Genomic DNA, 20456 nt, shown 5'->3' with positions numbered 1-20456 from the left:
CCAGAGCTGCCTCTCTGGCCCCGCGGAGCTGCCCAGGGGCAGAGACAGGCTGGACACTACCCCCTGGTTTACACTAGACGTCCATGATACTGTCTACGTGGTAGGCCAGGGTCATGGCACATTGAGAAACCAGCCAGTGGGGTGAAGGCCCCTGTTGTGTCACCACCAGTGCATAGATGAGACAGCTGATGTTGGTGGGAAGCTGGAATAAGTGGAGGTGAGCTGTGTGGAAGGGGCTGTGGAGAAAGGGAAGATGCAGAGAGTCGGGCCAAGTCTCCCCGACATGCCATGGAGTGCAGACCCAGATCTGTGTGCTTGCAGCTGCATGGAGAAAACTACAACTTCACCAACAGACTAGACTTTTCAGCAACTGACTTTATTGTTCAAATATTTACAAATAATAATCTATTGGAAAAATTTAATTTCTTACAAAATTCTGCATTCAGTATTCCCAGATCACTTTACTGTTTGCATTTATATGTCAGGCTTTTCTCCATAAATAGTTCTCTCAAAATTCTGAATTATTTGCTGAATTGTATGTTAAAGGCTCTTTTAAAGGGTTTTTCACCCCCTCAACTTAGTTTTTCTGAATGTGAAGTCTAGATGAAGTTTTTGCCACTTTGATTTTAGGATTGCTGTTTCCTCAGTGTGAGAACCTTAACGCTGATTATGAAATGAGAGATCACTGAAGTGTCATCCTTCTTTCATGACACTGAGCATGTTTTGTACAGTCTGAATCCACACATGTACCACAAGTGTGGCTCTATGAATAAAGGATTTCTCATGATTTTACATTGAATCACTTCTCCTGGATGAATTACTTGGTATTCCTTAAGAGCCTTCATCCGCTTACTTCCTGTTGTAGTGGTTATTCATTCCTTCACTGAGTTTTCTCGTGCACATCAAGACTGTGCTTGGCTGAATGTTTGTTCACAGTGATTAGACCTAGGGGCTCTCCCAAATGGAGTTTGCTCACGTTGTTTAACCATGAATTATAAATGAAAGCATTTTCACATTGATTGCAGACCTGGATTCTCCCTGGTGCAAGTCCCCTAATGTGTTTAAAATTTAGAGCTGTTATTATTGACAGTATGAGTTCTCTCATGTCATCTATGGTCAGACCACTGACTGAAGATTTTGCCATATAAATATCACACATATGGACTCTCTTCCATATAAATTTGCATACGTCAAGTTGAATAAGGATAACTGAAGGATCTTCCCCATTGATTACAGTGTTTTCTTCGATGTGAGTCCTCTGGTGTGTTTAAATGTTAAAGCTATAGTTGAAGTCTTGTCCACGTTTGTTACATTTATAATACCATGTCATCTGAGGTCAGAATACTTACTGAAGGTATTCATAATTTTCTCTCCATTGTGGGTTCCCTCATGTCGTCTAAGGGCAGAACACTGGCTGAAGGATTTACCACAAAGATGACACTCATACGGTTTCTCTCCAGTGTGAGTTCTCTCATGTCGTCTAAGAGCAGAACATTTACTGAAGGCTTTTCCACAGAGTTGACATTCATACGGCTGCTCTCCAGTGTGTGTCCTCTCATGCTGTCTGAGGTTAGAGGACTGACTAAAGGCTTTTCCACAGAGATGACATTCATATGGTTTCTCTCCAGTATGAGTTAGACTGTGTTTTCTAAGGTCAGAGCTTTGAATAAAGGCATTCCCACAGATATGGCATTCATACGGTTTCTCTCCAGTGTGAGTCATCTCGTGTCTTCTAAGGCTAGAGCAATTACTGAAGGCTTTCCCGCACAGATGGCACTCACACGATTTACCTCTAGTGTGGATCTGCTTATGTTGATTAAGGTATGATTGGTCACTAAGGGATTTTTTACACTGTTTGTTGATATAGGGTGTCTTTTCCGTGTGAGTTAACAAATGTTGACTCAGTGTGGAGCTATGAGTGAAATTTTCCCCCAAATCATTACATTCGAAGGGATCCTCTGGAGTGTGAGATACCTGCTTTTGGGAAGGAGATAAAAGGCTATTAACAGTTTGTCCACATACATACATTCTTTCCTCTACACGCGAATCTAAAACAAAGCATTCAGTGAGATTTTCCATTTAAAATCCTTCCGATATGACCTGCATACGCCTGATGTGTTACTCCCTGCATACACAAAGGCTTTCTCTTTATAGCCTCCCAGCTGCAGAGGTTATAGGTTAATTTTGAAGACTGCAATATGTTTCAAAGACTAGGCATATGAGCAATGTTTATGCAGTTGCCCCTTTTTTTTAAGATCTGAGGTTATGGTTTTGAGCTCAGGTTAATTTCTGCACTAAATTCAAACCATCCATAACTTTTTGCTCAGAAATAGCTTAATCCCAACTTAATGTAAATCAGGCTATTGTGCTCAATTACTAACATTCCATTGCCAGGTCTTTAATTTGGATGACCAGGGTTAACACTCAGGAAACTTACCAGTGGGATGACTGTAGATGTGTCTTTCCTGCTGATATGCTGTGTGGCTAACATTTCTTTAAGGGCACTTTCCCTGCCTAAAATAATTGGAAAAAAAAAAAAATTAGAATGCCATTAGGGGAATGAAAATGTTGAAAAGCTCCAAGACCTTTATGAGTATGTTTCAAAAATTGGTACTTCAATAGGGAATACTCTAGGAAACAGAAACACATTATAGGGCATTGACAATTAGTAAAGATTTTCAGGACTGAAATATGAAAATATTAAAATGGAGATGAGATGTTGGGTAGAGAGAGGGAAAACCTTCAAAGGGGAGGATGAGAACAAGAGTTATTATGTGAAAGTTTAACTTTCCCTAAAGCCAAAAAAAGATAATGGCAGGAGTACACATGAATGTGACTGAAATATGTAAGGAATAATAACATCTAAAGAATTCTGCCCCAATGTCGTTCACCTACGTTTTAGAAAACCTCACTCACTTAACAAAATCTTCAGTTGATGTTTCTAAGTACATACGCACTCACTGACTAGGCACCTCCTCATACTGAAGCACAGGCCGCTGCTGCATACCTGGACTGTGGCTTTGGAAAAATCCTCTTCCTTCAATCCACAGCTCTTCACCTCGGTCCAGCTGGAAAATCACATCTGATTTGCAATGCTGATACCCTGTTCATGGAAAAAAGGTGGATTTTGAGTTCTGTGCTAATAAAAGGGCATTATCATCAAGTTCAGGACACATTACTGAGGAAGAACAAGGAGACCACTGAAGTTCAGCCCAGGCAACACCACCATGAGCAGAGAAAACACTGAAGTACAGATCATGTGACCAAAATAGTGAAGACCTCTGGATGCTGATGTCCATGGCCAAGTTCAAAGACAGAACACAGAATCCTCAGCCTTTTAAAAAATGGAGAAATTAAATGTCTCCACAGTCGGTTGAATATTATTTTCAAACAGATGCCAGTAAACATAAGTTCCACAAGAATAATCAAGGTTTTGCTAGTTTCTCTAGTGGGCTGTCAAGCCTCAGAATAGTGACTAGAGCAGAACATTTAGAAAATATTTAATCAATTTATTTATGCATTCAAAAACATTCATTGAGTTCCTGGGTCTGTTCTGAGTGTTAAAGACTGAGTAGCAAGGAAGACATTAAATTGTGGTCAAGACTACATTTTAGTGGGGTGACAAACTAGATATAAGTAATATATTAAAAAACAACTTTCTCTCATGTAGTTATAAGGTCTATGAAAGAATCAGGACAGGGAGTGGAGTGAGTATGCAGAAGCTGTTCTAGATACTTATTGACTGAATCAATGAATACCTACTTACCTACCAACCTACCTACCTACCTACCTGCATACATACATAAATGTTGCCAGACTCACCCACGGAGACCAGATGACTGATGTTCTCCAGCATCACATCTCTGAACAGCTTTCTCTGGGATGTGTCCAGCAGGGCCCACTCTTCCTGGGTGAAGCTGATTGCTACATCTTCAAACGTCACTGATTCCTAAACATGGATATTGTGGTTCAGACAGAGCAGCCCCTACTAATGTCCAGAGCAGGAGGGTTGATATGGCAGCACTGAGGAGAGGGGTGGAGAAGCTGGGTGTACAGAAAGATCAAACTGAGTTTGGGGTTCCCATCAGTTCATTCTCAGTGCTGAGCTGGCATCTGCTTTTCAATATATCACAGAGATATACACAGTCTGAATTAATAAAACTTTATTATAAAGGAATATCACACGAAGTGCGGTGTAATAAAAACAAACCTGGAAATTTTCCCAAAAAACTGGTAATTGTGAGTTCAGACATGTGATTAAAAGCTGCATTTGAAAATTCATAAAACTCTTCCTGATTAATTTCAAACAACTTATTGACACATCCAAGGCAAACAATAACTATGATTTGCCACTTTTAAACCATAACTGTAGTTGTATCATTCCCCTAAATGAACTTCAGACTCATCTATTAAATGGTTTAATAACCTGTTATGAGTATTGAAAGATCCAATGAACTAATGGATGAAGTTCTTCCTACCTAAGTAAACATGTATTAAATACAAGCCTTAGTCTATTACTTATTAAAATGTCCGAGAACCTTGAAACCATCTCCAGCATTATTCAGAAATGAACAAGTTCATACAGGACTTGGTATCAGCAGGCGTGGTCTCGCTGAACTCCACAGAACTTGGGTGTTCATAAGAAGGTATGAGGTCAGATGGTTCAGCACACAAGCCAGGGGGACTCTGGGGTGGCTGTGCTGAAGGACAGGCCCAGCCTGACCGTCCCTGTGGTGGGAGGACCCCCACTCTCAATTTTTTCTGGGACCTCAAACACCAGTCCTCACTGTCGCCTTTCTTTAGCTTGTCTCTCTGCTAAAGGATAACAGAAGCCTTTTGACTGGTTTTGGTCTATCTAGTTCTTCAAAACTTTCCACAGGGTCTTAAATTTTACTCTATTCCTCCTGAATATGGAGCCACAATTAAGGAAATAATACTCCCCATACATTAATTCCAGTTACCAAAAATGAAAAAAGGGGTTAATTTTCTTTTTAAGAAGTTCCTGAAAGAGCAAATATATTCTATCAAAACTTTAAAATTGGAAAAAAATAAATGAATGATTCCTCATGCCTGCTTTGGCCTCAACTTCTCTCGGGCTCCCTTCACAGCTCACAGCCCGCACCCAGGACCTGTGAAGACAGGACTGACTGAACTCACCTGATGAGACCTCGGCCTCCCTACTGGACTGTAATGTTCTCCTCCTCCCTCATCTCTATTCACCACAACCTTAGACCATGATAGCCAATAACGTGATTAACGAGTGAATTATTCCCCAATGAGACCATGGACAGATTAGAGAAAGAAAACTTCTCTCACCTCTTCTGTAAATACACAAGCTTAGCGGAGGCTGGAATAAAAGAGTGTGATGTTAGGAAGGATACTGGTTATTAAGGAGTTCTTGACCCATGACAACCATCCTGGAGTCCTGGGGAAACTTCACTGGAGCTCAGACGCCTGAATGTTTCTTGACTGCACTTAGAACATCCATGCAAGTAAGAGAAACCTGCCCATCTGCTGTCAGCAGCAGCGTGTGCAATTCCAGCAGAAAGAGGCACTGCTTACTCACCAATGGCTGCATTGTCAGTAACTCAGCTGCGAGCAGTCTTTCTTGGGTTTTCACTCACAGACAGTCCCAGCACTGAGCAGGCAGAGCTGAGGAGGGAGAAGAAGCCGTGAGACTCCAGTCCTGTGCACACGTTCATGAAGCCCCAAACCTTCACCTGGGTGTGACGCCCAGTCTAACCAACAAACATGCAGTGCACACTCTACTGGAAACACACAGAGGCCTCTACTCCTCTCCCAGGGTCAGAAGTAAGAAGACTTTAACTGTGGTTGTTAATTGAAAAAGTAGAAATACAAATAACTTACAGACAAGAACATGGAAAGTATTGAGCTTCATATGTTAATTAGCCTGTGGTACCCAGTTATTCAGTTCTCTCCCTGACTCCAAGCCAGTGACCCCTCACCCACGCTGCACGTAGATTTTGGTTCCCACCTGCAGGTAAACACTGGGAATTCTCAGATTTCATTATTCTGACTTACACACTGGCAGGGGTTCCCCAGCATTCATGGCGGTGCTCCCTTAACTCTGTTGGATCTGACCCCCACGGACCTGGAAGTCAATCAACTAGAAGTCTGTTTTATGAGGGCGTTAACTTAAGGACTTATTCCACTTGGAGGGACCGTGGCACCCGCCCTGCCAGCCTAGTCCTTAACATCCGCTGCTCCAGAAGGTAGCAGGGGCACACGAGTCCCAGTGCTACTGTCATGGACTGTCTGAGCCCTGTGTGTCAAGGAGGGCTGGGGTGTGCGAGGAAATCTAGTTAATTCCATCTGATTATCTTAGCAAAGGGGTAGCTGAAATCCTTGAAATCCTGTTCTGCAGTAATCTTCATTAGCTGCAATATCCCTGCATTTCATTATACACAAACACACGTATGTGTACATGCATATATATATATATGTATGCACACAAATGTGTGCAAGAGACACACAGAGAAAGCATTTATAAAGTGTAAATTCTCCCCTAAAATACCAATAACTAAATATATTTCATGGGAAAATGATGATAATGCATCATAAACAAAAGTAGGATTAACTCACCCATTTGTACCTGAGGTCCAGAAAAAGAAAAAAAAAAAAAAAAAGTTTGTATCAAACATGACTTAGTGCTTGGATATTTACGTATATTCACTCATTTAGGCCTTAAAATAAACGTGGCGATTTTAGTTTGTTTACCAATATAATAAATGACATACACAGAAGAGGTCCAAAAATTTAATCATATAACAAAGTCACAGCTAGAAATGACACGTCTATAATTTTAATTTTGTTCTGCCTGTCTCCTATGCTCATATTCCTTACGCAATACACACCACATCCAGGTTTTACCTGGAATATCACCTCTGACATTAATCAGGAGCCCCAACCTGTAACTATAACCCCTCTGCCTTCTGATACCCCAAACTCAGGTCCTCTGCCACATGGGGACCCCCAATGTACTTATTTCACTTCTCAAACATCAAGCTACATCTCTCTACATTTTTTCTGCTCAGTTTAATCCACACTTACTCATTTCAACAGGCACTTACCAAGACCAGAACATTTTCTATGTCCCTTGGACTATTAACCGGATTTCCCCATCAAAATCCCAATAGCAGGTGACTCCTTGTACCTGCCTTTCCATGACTGCATCTGACACACACTACTACTAAGTTGACCCCTGTCTAAACACAGAATCACTACTCCTAGTTGTTTTCAAATATATCTGGCAACTCTACTATGTTTTGCAAAGTAAAACAGAAATATTTCAAATATTTGCTCCATAAATATTTCAAATTGTCACCATGCCTTTTGAATCTACACACTCTTCACATTTCAAAAGATGAGGTTATTTCCTACTACACATATTGTATTAGTTTGCTAAGGCTGCTGTAACAAAGTATCACAGACTGGGTGGCTTAAACAAATTTATTTTCTCACAATTCTGGAGGCTCTAAGTCCGAAATTAAAGTGAAGCCAGGGTTGGTCTCTTCCGAGGCCGCCCTTCTTAGCTTCTGGATGGCTGTCTTCTCCCTGTGTCTTCACATGGTCTTCCCACTGGACATGTCTGTGCCATAATCTCCTCTTCTTGCAAAGACACCAGCCAAATTGGATTAGGGCCTACCCTAAGAACCTCATTTTAACTTAATCACCGCTTTTAAGGCCTAATCTCCAAATACCATCACACTCTGAGGTCTGAGGATGGCTTCAATATTTGACTTTTGGGGGCACACAATTCAGGTCATAACACAGACGGATTACATGATGTGACAAAGTAACTCGGTTCACCATCATGATAGCTACAGATATTCCTACATTCCTACCCCTGGGTTACTCCTTTTCTCCCTTCAAATTGACGGGTCATGCTGCCACTAGCTAAGTCTAGCGTCTCCAACTGAACTCCTTTCTCTCCTGTTTTCTTGTTCTCCTTTACCAGAAACCTGTCCATCAGTCCCCTCATCAGTTAAGCTCATTATGTCTCTTTTAACTTGAAGCAAAAATCTCCTCTGAACCTATTTTTTCTCAAGTCCCTGCCCATCTATTCTCCCTTCACCATCAAGCTGGAAGTACAGCCATCAGCCCTCATGTCCTCCTCTCCCTTGACCTGCAAAGACCCTCAATGATTATCTTACGCATACATATTGTTAATATCACCAAGTATCTCCCCGCAGGTAGATTCTTCCTTGAAAACAAAAGTTGAAACTTGACCTCCTTTTCGGAACTTCTTCCTCGCCTAAACTGACACCTCATTCTCCTGTTTTCAATCTACTCTGTTATCAGTCCTTCTCCCAGTCCTCTACAAAGAATTCCTCGGTCCTATTGGAGCGTCTCAAGACCTAATGGGAGCGCCTGTTCTCCTCTCACACATTTATTCAGTTGTTCTAATTTCTTCTACTGCTATCTCTGTTGAAAATGACCAACTTCTTGTCTGGATTCCATTTCTGCGCTATCATCTCTCCTTGCAAACTTACATACACCTGAAACAAAATATTTCTCAGGACAATACCTCTGCCCCTCCAAATACAAAAATCACTCCTCCTCTAGTCTTCAATCTTAGTTAACGGCTCCACCAGACATCCTGGCATTGAAGTGTGCACGACCTGGCTGAGCCCACACACACGCTGCTATCATCTCTACACTGGGGAGTGGCATCAACCTTCATTTCCACCCAATCCACATACACAAACTTCCCACCCATACACATTTTATGTCAGCATCAGTTTAAATCTCAACTAGCAGGAGACTTTCACTAAACTCCAACCAACTTAAACCTTTCCCTTCCCCTCTGCCCTAATTTACACAGAACTCTACCACTCCTTGAGGCCATTCATCTAATTAGTCATTAGATATTTATTTATGCTCTGCCCTCCCAGTGGTCTAAATCTACCTATGCATGGTAAGATTAGGCCAAGTTCACCCCTGACCATTACATATGAATTATAAATACAGAGAAACTCTATGTCCACAGTAAGGAAACTTGCTCCCAAGTGGCTGCACTCATGTAAACCATCATTTCCTGATTATAAACTCTTCTGAAATAACGGAGTCTGTCTTTCCTGATAAAAATTCTCTCTACTACTTACCCAGACCCATGGAAAAGCCAAGGAAGCCAACTCTTTATTGAGGATGCAGTCACCACCCAAGGGAACTCAGAGTTTCTCTCTCTAGATAAATCAGCTTTTGATGGCAATCCCTCTTTATAAGCAGCTGATACTCTCATCAATCATGTAAATCAAAAGACACACCCTGGTTAATTTGGATGCCAAGTCAATGTAGATCTAATCAAGGCATGCCTTTTTAATCAAATATTTTCTCACTAATTAGGTAAATCACATATATGGAATTAAGGAAAACAGATGATATCCTTTCATTCTTTTTCTAAAAATGCTTTATTTTTTTAGAGTTGTTTTAGGTTCAAAGCAAACTGAGCAGAAAGTACAGACAACAAAGTCTATGGATAACTCTTATGGCAGATCTAAGAAGCCCTCTACCCAAACATGTCATCAATATTGATCACATATTAGGTAACAGGAGTATTCTTATAATCTTGCCATTTATTCATTTGCCATTATTATTATTATTTTTTCTTTTTTTCTGGCCGCGGCACGTGCGGCTTGTGGGATCTCAGTTCCCCGACCAGGGACCAAACTTGGGCCCTCGGCAGTGACAGTGCAGAGTCCTAACCACTGGACCGCCAGGGAATTCCCTCATTTGCCATTATTATTGTCACTTTTCCTTTCATGAAACCAACCTGGATAGGATTCATGTGACTTAACAAAAACTACACAGCATATAATTGGTTGAACTATATTTCACGCTCACGTGTATCTAGCTCAAAAGTCTGTTCCCTGACCACAGTTTAATGTGAGTTACGTCCTCTCATGGTTTAAAACGCCTCTGAAAAATTGGAACCCCAGAGGGATAACCATTCGGCAGCGAGGGGACGGACAGAAATGACGCAGGGTGTGTAGGCGAGGACGGTGAGGAGGAGGCCTGAGTCACACTGGGCTATCGCTTCCACCACTTGGTGGATGAGTGTTGCCTGGAATTGGAGGTGACCACACAGAGGAGCAGCACCTCCTGCAGAGGAGCCCTGGCCTCCTCCCTCCCCTGGTCTGAGGTGTGGACTTCCAGGAGCCGGAGGACTTGGAACCTGGCATTCTGAGGCAAACAGAGAGAATGTTAGAAGCAGAGACGAAGTCTTCAGTGGTGGGAGGAATATTTTAGTTCCAGTGATAGCAGGGAATCCATCCTTTCTAGTTGAGACAATACTTTGGTTGTTGAGCCCACTCTCATACTGAGCTTCTGAAGATGCTGGGCTACTACTGCCTGCAGGAATCCACCTGATGAGAAGGAGTTCACCAGTTTTAGGCTGTGGAGTCAATCAACTTCAGAGAGAGCCATCATGAGCCCCTAGTCAGGCACTAGGGGAATGCCACCAACTCCAGGAAACACAGAGCCTGCAGCCTGGGCAGGTTCATCATCTGCCTGCCTTGGAAGGTAAGAAGAGGGTCCAGGACAAGGTGTGTTAGAAAAGCAGTGGAGAGAAGTCACTTTCCTTGAAGATCCGTGACTCTGAAATTTCACAGTTGTACAGTTCTACACTTGTGAGGATTGGGGAAGTTTGGTGATTGGGAATTTCCTCAAGTATAGAACATGCAACTAGAGTTCAGTTTGGTGAGGGCACCTCTTCCCAGCCTCCTTAATTAAAGCTGGAATGATTTCAGAAGGCTTTATGCTGCAGATCACGTAGAGCCCCACACTCAGTGACTGGAACCCTGTTCTCACGTGTCTCTGGAAGAGATGCCTGACAACCGGGGCCTCTCCCTGCAACACCCAAGCATTCCGATGATCAAAGGACAAAAATCAACTGCCTTCAACCTGAATCAGGGAGTGGAATGACAGATATTCAGGGCCCCTGGACAATACCAAAGCTCCACTGAGCCGTCATAGATACCCGCTCCAAGGAGCCCAGCATGGGTTCTGTGTAAGAACTGCCATGCCCCGTTTACAGGAGAGACCCTCAAGTATTTTCCCAAACAGAGGCCATACGTACCCTGTAAGGTGTCAGGTGCACATCTCCATAGTGCAGAATGTTCAGCTAGCATCTTCCAAAGCTTACAAACTCTGCAGAGAGAGAAAACTGACGCGAGCCCGTGGTTTCCCCTCCGAGCCCCTGCTGTCCTCCTCCGTGACCACAAGGCCAGAAAGTGGCTGGAAGCCCTGCTCCAGTTGTGCCCTAAGCTCTTATCCCAATGTTTCTGTTTTAGTGCACTTGGACTGGGTCCTATGTTCTACACCCCTCAAACACCTGCCTCTACCCCAAGCTTTGAGGTACCTGATCTTAAGAATAGTGAGGACGCCCCTCCCCCAGACACTGGTCCCTACCTGGAAATTTGAATCTTCTCTGTAACACACAGGAAGGAGAATGTCTTCAGCATCACAGAGACAAGTAGTGCCAGGGTGGTTCTCGAGCTTTGCTCTCTGCCCGTTGTATGCATGCACTCTGATGAGGAACTGGAATCTTCTAGGGTGAGCTGAGGGGACTGAGGATCTGGAGGGTTATTTAAATGTCTGTGGGTGGGTGGGTGGCGTGATAGCTGGATTCTGGGCACTGTTTCCTCTTATTTTCCTCTGTGAGTCACCCAGCAGGGAGGAGAGTACTTTCAATCAGATCTGAAAGAAAAACCCCAGATTAATGCAAGGATCTGATACCTGGGGAAAGGTAGTCAATATCTAGGACAGTTCACAATGTCCAGAAGACACTCCATAAATATGATTTACCTACTGACTTATCAAGAGCATATGGGAGGATCCAAGGACAAGGAAGGAAAATCGAGGAAGACTAATAAGGCATTGTCCGTGGGATTATGTTAGGTTTTGACTTCAGGGCAGATTTAAATTGAAACATAAAATAATTGTTTTTACCTTGAGGATTTTTCTTCTAAGGACATACAGGGACATCCAGGGAACCACTATGCACATGAAACAGAACAGCCCTGTGAGTGGGAAGGAATGTACCTAGGTATCACTGTGCTTTGCCCACACTTCCAAATAGAAGGCATCAAAGAAGGTCATGAGTGGATGAGAACTGTAAATAAAAGCAGCCCCTCAGTATAAAAAAATAAAATAAAATTCAAAAATTAAAAAAAAACCCCCAAAACCCAAAAAGCTAAAAAAAAAAAAGCAGCCCCTCAGGAGCTAAACTTTCTTAGATTATGGAAAACCTCAACCAGGTCCCACAAACTTTCCAAAGGTCCTGTGTTAAAGTCATTTATTTGAGCCAGGAGGAGTTCCTGCTATTCCCTCCCAAACTATCACCATGAACTGATGTGGCTTAAGGAGAACTCAACTCAATGAAAATAACTTGGAAAAAATAACCAAAGCAGTAACTATTAAAAGGCTAAAGCATAAGAGAGGTTGGGATAAAAAAAAATTGAATATTAATATTCAAGGAACCCTATGCCTTGGAGCAAGACATTATTTAAAAATTATCCAGGGGCTTCTTTGGTGGTGCAGTGGTTAAGAATCCACCTGCCAATGCAGGGGACACGGGTTCGAGCCCTGGTCCGGGAAGATCCCACATGCCACGGAGCCACTAAGCCCGTGCGCCACAACTACTGAGCCTGTGCTCTAGAGCCCACGAGCCACAACTACTGAGCCTGCGAGCCACAACTGCTGAAGCCCACACGCCTAGAGCCCATGCTCTGCAACAAGAGAAGCCACCGCAATGAGAAGCCTGCGCACCACATCGAAGAGTAGCCCCCACTCGCCACAACTAGAGAAAGGCCGCACGCAGCAAGGAAGACCCAGCACAGCCAAAAATACATAATTATTTAAAAAAAAATTATCCAATAATTTTAGTAATGGACAGACTACAAACTATTAAAAACCTTAACAGAACTTCAAAGCATAATTACAAAAATGAAAGTAAGAGATTATAAGACAACAGAAGAAAGAAAAATGACTTGACAGAGCTCCAAAACTTCCAAAGTCAAATAAATTAAGATTTATTAATAATTTAAGAGAAAAGACCACAGTGGGAGATAAGGGAAAGGAAAATGACAATGCTAAAAAGTCATTAATTTACATGGATGACAGGCTTTAAAATCAGCAAAAGAAAAAAGAAGTAAGTAAGGATTAAGTAAAAACTACTGAAAGGATTAGAGAGAAACTGAAAGATGTGAAAGACATGTCAACCTATAAAATCCATGTTAGTGGTAAAGATAACAAAGGAAATGATATGACAAAAATAATGTTATGATTTAATTCAATAAAGAAGTATTAAAACATACAAAAAAAGGAATGCATAGAACAACATAGTACAGCAGAGACAGAATGTAGAATGATGGTTGACAGGAGACAGGGAAGGAGGGAACAGGAAGCTATATATTGTTTAATGGATTTAGTTTCAGTTTTGCAGAATGAAAAGAGTTCTAGATATGGATGGTGGTGATAGTTTGGACAACAGTATGAAGAAACGTAATACCACTTAACACCACTGAACTGTACACGTAAAATGGTTAAGATGGTAAATGCTATGTGTATTTTATCACGATAAAAAAAAATTGAAAAAAAAATTAGGCTGGAATGCTCTCTGAGTGTTCTGCCAGAGACAGAATTTATTCCTTAAATTTCTCTATTGTTCCAATACAGGAGTGAACCTCAAATTAATCAACCATTTGCTCACTGCTTGATTTTAAGTTGGTTTCTCCTGCCTCTTACAGTGATGTCAACATGAATGTCTTTACTTGGCATTCTTAATTAATAATGAGTTTATTACTTTGAGGGAGATTGGCAGAAGATGCATTCTAGTTGTGGGCTCATGTGTATTTTAAAAGTGAACAGATATTGCCTGGTGGCTAACCCCCAAATGTAGCACACTTTTGTTCTATCTGCAACGTATGAGAATCCAGTTTTCTTTCATCATATGAAGTAGGATTTTTCACTTTGTTAATGTTACCAGTCAGAGAAGATTAACCAAGGCATGTTTACATTATTGTATCATTGTTTCAATACTTTGCCCTCCCATGTCATATAGAGAGCTATTCCCCTGTGTCCATATCTATACATCTGTGCACCTTCGTATATTACAGAGGTACATCCATTTCTCTGAGCACTTCTGGGCGATGAGTGTTCATATGCTATGCCTGTTTTGGAGGAGTTTTTACAGCAAGTTAATATGAACTTCCTGCTTTCTGGAGTTACACCAAATTTCATGGCATTTTTAAGAAGAGTCTCTGGCTCAACTTTATCTTCTTGACCACAGAGTGCCACGTTACCGCATCTTCCCTTAAACCATCCTTCTGTCGTGGAGGATCTCACGGAGTTCTTCATAAAGTCTATTCCAGGTAGAATGGGATCTAGCTCTGGCTCTGAATTGTTTGTTTTTTGAGTGTCTATAGTTTATAAGTACTCATATGATTAAAAATCTTTCCCATCCTCTGATTTGTTCATAATTATTGCCCCCTTTTTCATCTGGTGTTTTACTCCCAGGCTTCCAGCCAGAGGAAGGGAGATGACACCTTCCAGCAGCCCCAGGCAGAGACACTGGAACAGAGATGGACAGATACGGAAGGACCCAGGAAGAGCAGATGGCAGCCAGGCAGCCAGGACTCAGGGCTGAGAGTGCTGGGGCTTAATGTTCCTTGTAGGGGAGCAGGGATCCCTGCCTTCCAGGGAGGCCCCCACTCCTGCCAGACGTCCAGGGGATGGGATGGGGCGGCAGGGAGGCCCTGGACCTGGGCTCCTCTCTTCTTGAAAGTCTCACCTGCAGATGATCTCCTAGGAGCCCTTGCTTTCACCTATGCCCCACTTCCGGTGTTTCTTTTTCTCTTTTGCTGCGTGTCCTTCACCTTCAGAGAACACGTTTCAAGGAGCAGACCTAGGATTCTGAATCGAACCACCCCAAGTCCTACTGGGTATCTGATCACTCATTCACTGAGGTCTGCAGTCTATTTTCCCATCTCCTTCAGTTTCTTCTTCTTCTTGCTCTTGTCATAAAGACCATTATCATTATTGATGTCAATCACCGTGACTGTACTTATTACAACAACTATGATTTATCACTCTTGTTAAAAAACACGGAATCAGCTCTCTCTATCCACGCAGGGTATCGAGTTTACTGAAGCGGACTACAGAGGGTTCCACAAAATACAAACACACAGTTGCTTTCAAGTCACTCCCAGTGCCCTTTCCAGAAACGAGTGTCCACAAATTTCCCAAGTTTGCTTCAGGAGGCCTGGAGTGGCCATTTTGACAGGAGAGACTAGACGAGGACATTCTGGCCTGCCTGAGTCTCTAGAAAACATTCTAAGTCATCTTGGGGGCCAGCAACCATTTGAGCCTGCCTGCAAGGCCTGGGGAGGGAGTCCATGGCTGGCCAGGCTCAGTGAAAAATTTCCTGAGACCCCTCGGAGGCCCTGGAATAGGCCCAGGAGAAGAAGCGTGCAAAGCTGAAGAGGAGGCCCTTGCTGCCTGGAGGCCGTGCAGGACCTTCTAAACGTGCCCAGACCCAGGCAACTGCCCATGCAGCTCTACAGCCCTGCGAGCGCAGGAGGGCAGGGAGGGGCCGTCCAGTCGCCCACCAACAGTCCCAGGCTCGGAAGCAAGATCCCAAAGTAATGACACCTACCTCTAGGCTGTAGGGGGGAGCATGGCAGAAAGTGCAGCAAGACGGGCTGAGAAAGTGCTCTAGTCTCCTTGTTCAGAGTAGGCGGAGCTTTGGAGGGCTGGTGGGCAGGGCATGGTCCCTGAGTCTGGCCTTCTTCCCAGGAGGCCAGAGTCCCTGGAAGACACATACACACGTACTTTAATGAACGTGTGTGTATATGTGTGTACATCCAAAACGTAGAGACTTTTTATCCCCATTTGTTCCAACGTAGAGACTTCAGTACATCCAGTGCACACATCAAATTTGACTTTGTAATTAGCCACAGAGAAAATTTTAGCTAAATGCAAAAGAGAATATATCAAACAGGCCACATATGCTTACCACAGTAAAATGAAAATGAAAATGAAAATAAATAAGAATCAGGTAGTACAAACAAAACTAACAATCTGAAAGACAATGACAGTTTAAACAACAGGGTTACAATACAATCGAATGACCATTGCCAATTGGAGTCATTATCACCATGAAGAATGAACATATCAACTCCATAGAATAGGGCCACAGTTGTTACCTGGAAAAAGTGTTTAACTTTAAACACACTTAATAGAAGCAGAGAGGGCTTGTTCAACTTTATAAACCAAGAGAAACTAAAAGGAAACAAGAGTGAGTTGACATTTCAAATTGTTACAAATTAAGAAGATAAAAGAAACAAAAGATTAAATAAAAGATTGAAGAATAAAATGAAGAAACAGATTATCTGACAGAAATCAATTAAAGTTTTGAGGGTCAAGTCATGGATTTAATAAAGACACGTGGAAAGCTTCTTTCTCAGCCAAGATCAGCCTTGAGATCCTCCCTCGGTGCGGAGGGTGTGCCTCTCATACCCCCTCCCTATACTCAGCCACACACAGGAAGGGACTCACTAAGTGGCACAGACCGTCCCCTGCTGCCAGTGAAACCACAGGGACTCAGAAGCGTTCAACAGGAGACCGGCAGATGGGTTTTTCTGCCCATTTCTTCAGAACACCCTCCCATCCTACGGAAGCCCACATATTCCGCGGCAGCAGTGAGTGTGTGAGCCTCTTTGCCACAGACCCCACGGTCTCCTCCCGTACCTGCTGAGCACAGGGTCCTCGGGTGAGGATGGGAAGACGTTTCCCTCCCTCCTGCTCCTGGGCTTCTCAGCCTCCCCCCCATTCCTGCCTCCTTGACCCTCGACAGCATTCTTGCTCGCTCTTCCGGCTCCCTTCAGAGTCAAGTGCCCTCTTCTCCCTCCTCATTGGAGAGAGACTTTTGATCTTCGCTTAGTTTGTGAAGTCCGGGCCCTCCCTTGTCGAGTGGCCTCGTGACTCCCCGTTGTGTTGGAGCAGGCGAGGAGGTCAGCAGGAAAGGCCAGCGGAGAGGAACCAGCACTGTCCTCACAGGAATGACACGGCCTGGATGCGACAGTGCAGGGTTTGCCCTTCTCACCCCTGCCTGCCCCTAAAAATCACATTTCCTATTCCTGAGCAAGAGCCACTTCCTTTCACGATTTTAATCACAATAATCTCAAGTATTTAACTCCTCTTTTCCAGAACATCATATTAAAACCATCAAAAAATGACATTGGACTTGCCTGGTGGCGCAGTGGTTAAGAATCCACCTGCCAATGCAGGGGACACGGGTTCGAGCCCTGGTCCGGGAAGATCCCACATGCCGCGGAGCAACTAAGCCCGTGCGCCACAACTACCGAGCCTGTGCTCTAGAGCCCGTGAGCCACAACTACTGAGCCGGCGTGCCACAACTACTGAAGCCCGGACGACTAGAGCCCGTGCTCCGCAACAAGAGACGCCACCACAATGAGAAGCCCGCGCACCGCAAAGAAGAGTAGCCCCCACTTGCTGCAACTAGAGAAAGCCTGCGCGCAGCAACAAAGACCCAACGCAGCCAAAAATAAAATATAAAAAAAAATTTATGATCTTAAGAAGACCTAATTAGTAGCACTGGAAAACACGAAAGGAGGTCAGCAATGGAAACAGCTCAGCAATTTATTCACCATGAACAGAAGGGCTCTCTTCCAACTACTTCTGAGGACAATCCAGCTCACCCTTGATCACTTTCAAAGACACGACAAAGGGAATATATACTTGCCTGGAAACTTCAGTTCACAGCCCACTAAGTTAAAAGCTCATATAAGGGGATAAAGATGTTGAATATCAGACTAAGTGGTTAATCTAGGTTTTGACTGTTGACATAGAAAATTACCGATATCCTTAGTAAGAACACACTGAAACAGTGTAAAATTACTTGCTAAGCACTGAAGAATATTTTCAACATGTGATGAAGATTGGAAAACCACTGAGACCTCATCATCGGAATCTGACACAATACCTGTAAACGGGACTGTAAGTTGGAAATTTAAAAACAAAACTAATGAATCCGGGATCTGCCTTTCTCTTGCCCCGCTGCTACTGGCGCTCATAACTCCCTCCTCCTCTCTGCCCTCTGCCATCTCTCTGCTGATCCTCTTTTTGTCTCTTTTCATTCATCCCCCTGCTGCCCAGGTCATTCTCCTTCACTCTTACCGGGTCTTTTCAAGCCCATGCGACCCACTCCCCCCCCCAACCTCCATTCACCCCTGCTTTTTCTGTCTCACTCTGTCTCCCTGGTTCTCCCTTGATCTCGCTCCTTCCCCGTCATCCCCCTGCCGCACCTCTGCACTCGCAGGAATTGAATGCAGCAGCCCCTGCACAGCAAGAGCACGCTTTCCAGGGCGGCCCCGGGAATGTAAACACCCTGCAGGCACGGCCGGTGGGATGGGATTCGAGACCGCGGGGTGGCACGGGGCGGGGACGGGTGAACGCCCCCAGCTTGGGCTCAGGGGCCTCTCTGAAGAGGTGACTGTGACGGGAACGCCTGCGGAGCAGCAGGGCTGGGCCCCAGAATGAAGCCAGGATGGGGACGCAGACTCAGGAGAGGACAGGGGGCTGCAGAACGCAGGGTCGGGAGGAGGCGGGACGGCCCGACGCCGCCTCGAAGGCCGGAGAATACACACCGAGAGGGACCTGACAGGGCGCGGGGTGGGGAGCGGAGACGGTGAAAAGAACCGGGGCAGAAAGGTCGGGGCGAGGACCAGCCGCGCAGCGATTTTACCGGAACAGATTCAGGTCCGGCCCCGGCAGCAGAGCTCCCCCCGACTAGGCGGGGCTCCCCGCGGGCGGGGACGGTAGCGGTCGAGGGGCCCGGGACTCCGGGTGTGGAGGACGCGGCGCTCAGGGCATCCAAGAGCGAGTTTGAACGAGAACTACCGAAACTCAAGCCAGGTAACGGGCCTTCGAGCCAAAAGAGCTGCTTCCGGGTCGGCCGGAAATTGCGAGCTCGGGGGCGGGGCCAGGGAGGAGGGGCTTGCGTGGGGCCGTGACCTGCGCCCTCCGCCCCGCCCCCAGAGCGTTTCCGGTCGGTGGGTACCTCCGCGCAGGGAAGCTGACTTTCCGCGTGGGCGGGAGGGTGTACCGCGTCTGGCGAGCGGCGCTGCGCACACCTTCCTTCAAGTTAGATGTTGACGGTGCTTTAAGGTAAGAGCTTAGAGTTGGGAGGCCACATGTGCTGAATGCGGAGATCTTTCCTTCTCAAAAAATAGAAAATGATTTAAGTCAAAAATCCCTTTTGGGAGCGTGTCCTGTGAGTCCTGTGATACCTTTGAGACATGTGAATGACATCCTACACATTGCTTAAGTCCTTATTGTCTTAATATATTGTAATTTCAGTTTTCTTTATTACCGCAGTTACCTGAAAGTATTTTTTATTTATTGTTTTGAAAGTATTTTTAATTTGAAAAATGAGATATTTTATTTTAAATATTTTATTTATTTATTGTTATTTTTGGCTGTGTTGGGTCTTAGTTGCAGCATGTGGGACCATTCATTGCGGCGTGGGCTCTCTAGTTGAGGCACGCGAGCTCAGTAGTTGTGGCATCCCCTGCATTGGAAGGCAGAGTCTTTACCACTGGACCACCAGGGAAGTCCCAAAATGAGATATTTTAATCTACGTTTTCGTTTTCTATTTCCTTTTTTTTTATTTTTGGCTGCCCTGGGTCTTCGTTGCTGTGCGTGGGCTTTCTCTAGCTGCGGCAAACGGGGGCTACTCTTCGTTGCACTGCGCGGGCTTCTCATTGCGGTGGCTTCTCTTGTTGCGGAGCACGGGCTCTAGGCGCGCGGGCTTCAGTAGTTGTGGCACGAAGGCTTCAGGAGTTGTGGCTCACGGGCTCTAGAGCGCAGGCTCAGTAGTTGTGGCACCCGGGCTTAGCTGCTCCGCGGCATGTGGGATCTTCCCAGACCAGGGCTCGAACCCGTGTCCCCTGCATTGGCAGGCGGATTCCTAACCACTGCACCACCAGGGAAGTCCCCTCATTTTCTGTTTCTGAATGTTTTGTGTCAAGTATGGATAATGAGGCTTGTAAAAAGTGTGCTTTTTAGGAGATATGTGGATTTTGCTTTTAACTAGTGAAGAATCAGTTTTTATTACTCCCAGATACCTTTGACTGGAATATCTATTCTCTCACGTGAACATCAGAAAGCATAGTAAAACTGTATTTTCAAATTTCAGTTGCCTCATTTATACCTTTAATATTTTTAATGTGAAATATGTGAGTTAAAATCTCTTCTGTTTTCTTTGAAAATTCTGAAGTTCACGCTGGAGGGAATTTGGCAAGACTGATTTCCAGCTATTCATGCTGCAGCAATTTCTCAAAAGATTATTTCCATAGAAAAACCCATCTGGTTTTCCTGTGACTAATACAAGTTTCTTCAACTTTTAAGTTTGT

General features: G+C 44.3%; 1 protein-coding gene across 3 annotated transcripts; it reads right to left on the bottom strand.

Moving 5' to 3' along the window:
- Positions 1–398: 398 nt before the first annotated feature.
- Positions 399–18979, bottom strand: LOC133081332 (zinc finger protein 705A-like). 3 transcript variants are annotated; one of them, XM_061177441.1, is made up of 9 exons: positions 18788–18979; positions 15677–15829; positions 11431–11718; positions 11099–11169; positions 5567–5652; positions 3823–3949; positions 3008–3103; positions 2438–2514; positions 399–1974 (listed from the first exon to the last, which is right to left on the bottom strand). In XM_061177441.1, exons 5-9 carry the CDS (start codon positions 5576–5578, stop codon positions 1327–1329), a joined length of 960 nt encoding a protein of 319 aa, XP_061033424.1. In that variant the 5' UTR covers positions 5579–5652; positions 11099–11169; positions 11431–11718; positions 15677–15829; positions 18788–18979; the 3' UTR covers positions 399–1326. The 3 variants fall into 3 exon arrangements, with proteins under 3 accessions (XP_061033424.1, XP_061033422.1, XP_061033423.1); XM_061177439.1 differs by having other exon boundaries at positions 401–1977; XM_061177440.1 differs by lacking the exon at positions 11099–11169 and having other exon boundaries at positions 401–1977.
- Between the last annotated feature and the right edge of the window lie 1477 nt (positions 18980–20456).

Source organism: Eubalaena glacialis, chromosome 20, assembly GCF_028564815.1.
Source record: "Eubalaena glacialis isolate mEubGla1 chromosome 20, mEubGla1.1.hap2.+ XY, whole genome shotgun sequence".
Lineage (NCBI taxonomy): Eukaryota > Metazoa > Chordata > Mammalia > Artiodactyla > Balaenidae > Eubalaena > Eubalaena glacialis.
The sequence above is the reverse complement of the archived record's forward strand: the minus strand, read 5'-3'. Positions and strand labels throughout refer to the sequence as shown.

Excerpts from the sequence above, each read along its gene's own strand:
- LOC133081332 (XM_061177439.1), bottom strand. Across the intron at positions 3,104-3,822 it reads CAGTCATCTGGTCTCCGTGG|GGTATCAGCATTGCAAATCA; the intron begins GTGAGTCTGGCA and ends TTCCATGAACAG. Across the intron at positions 2,515-3,007 it reads TTTCCAAAGCCACAGTCCAG|GCAGGGAAAGTGCCCTTAAA; the intron begins GTATGCAGCAGC and ends CAATTATTTTAG.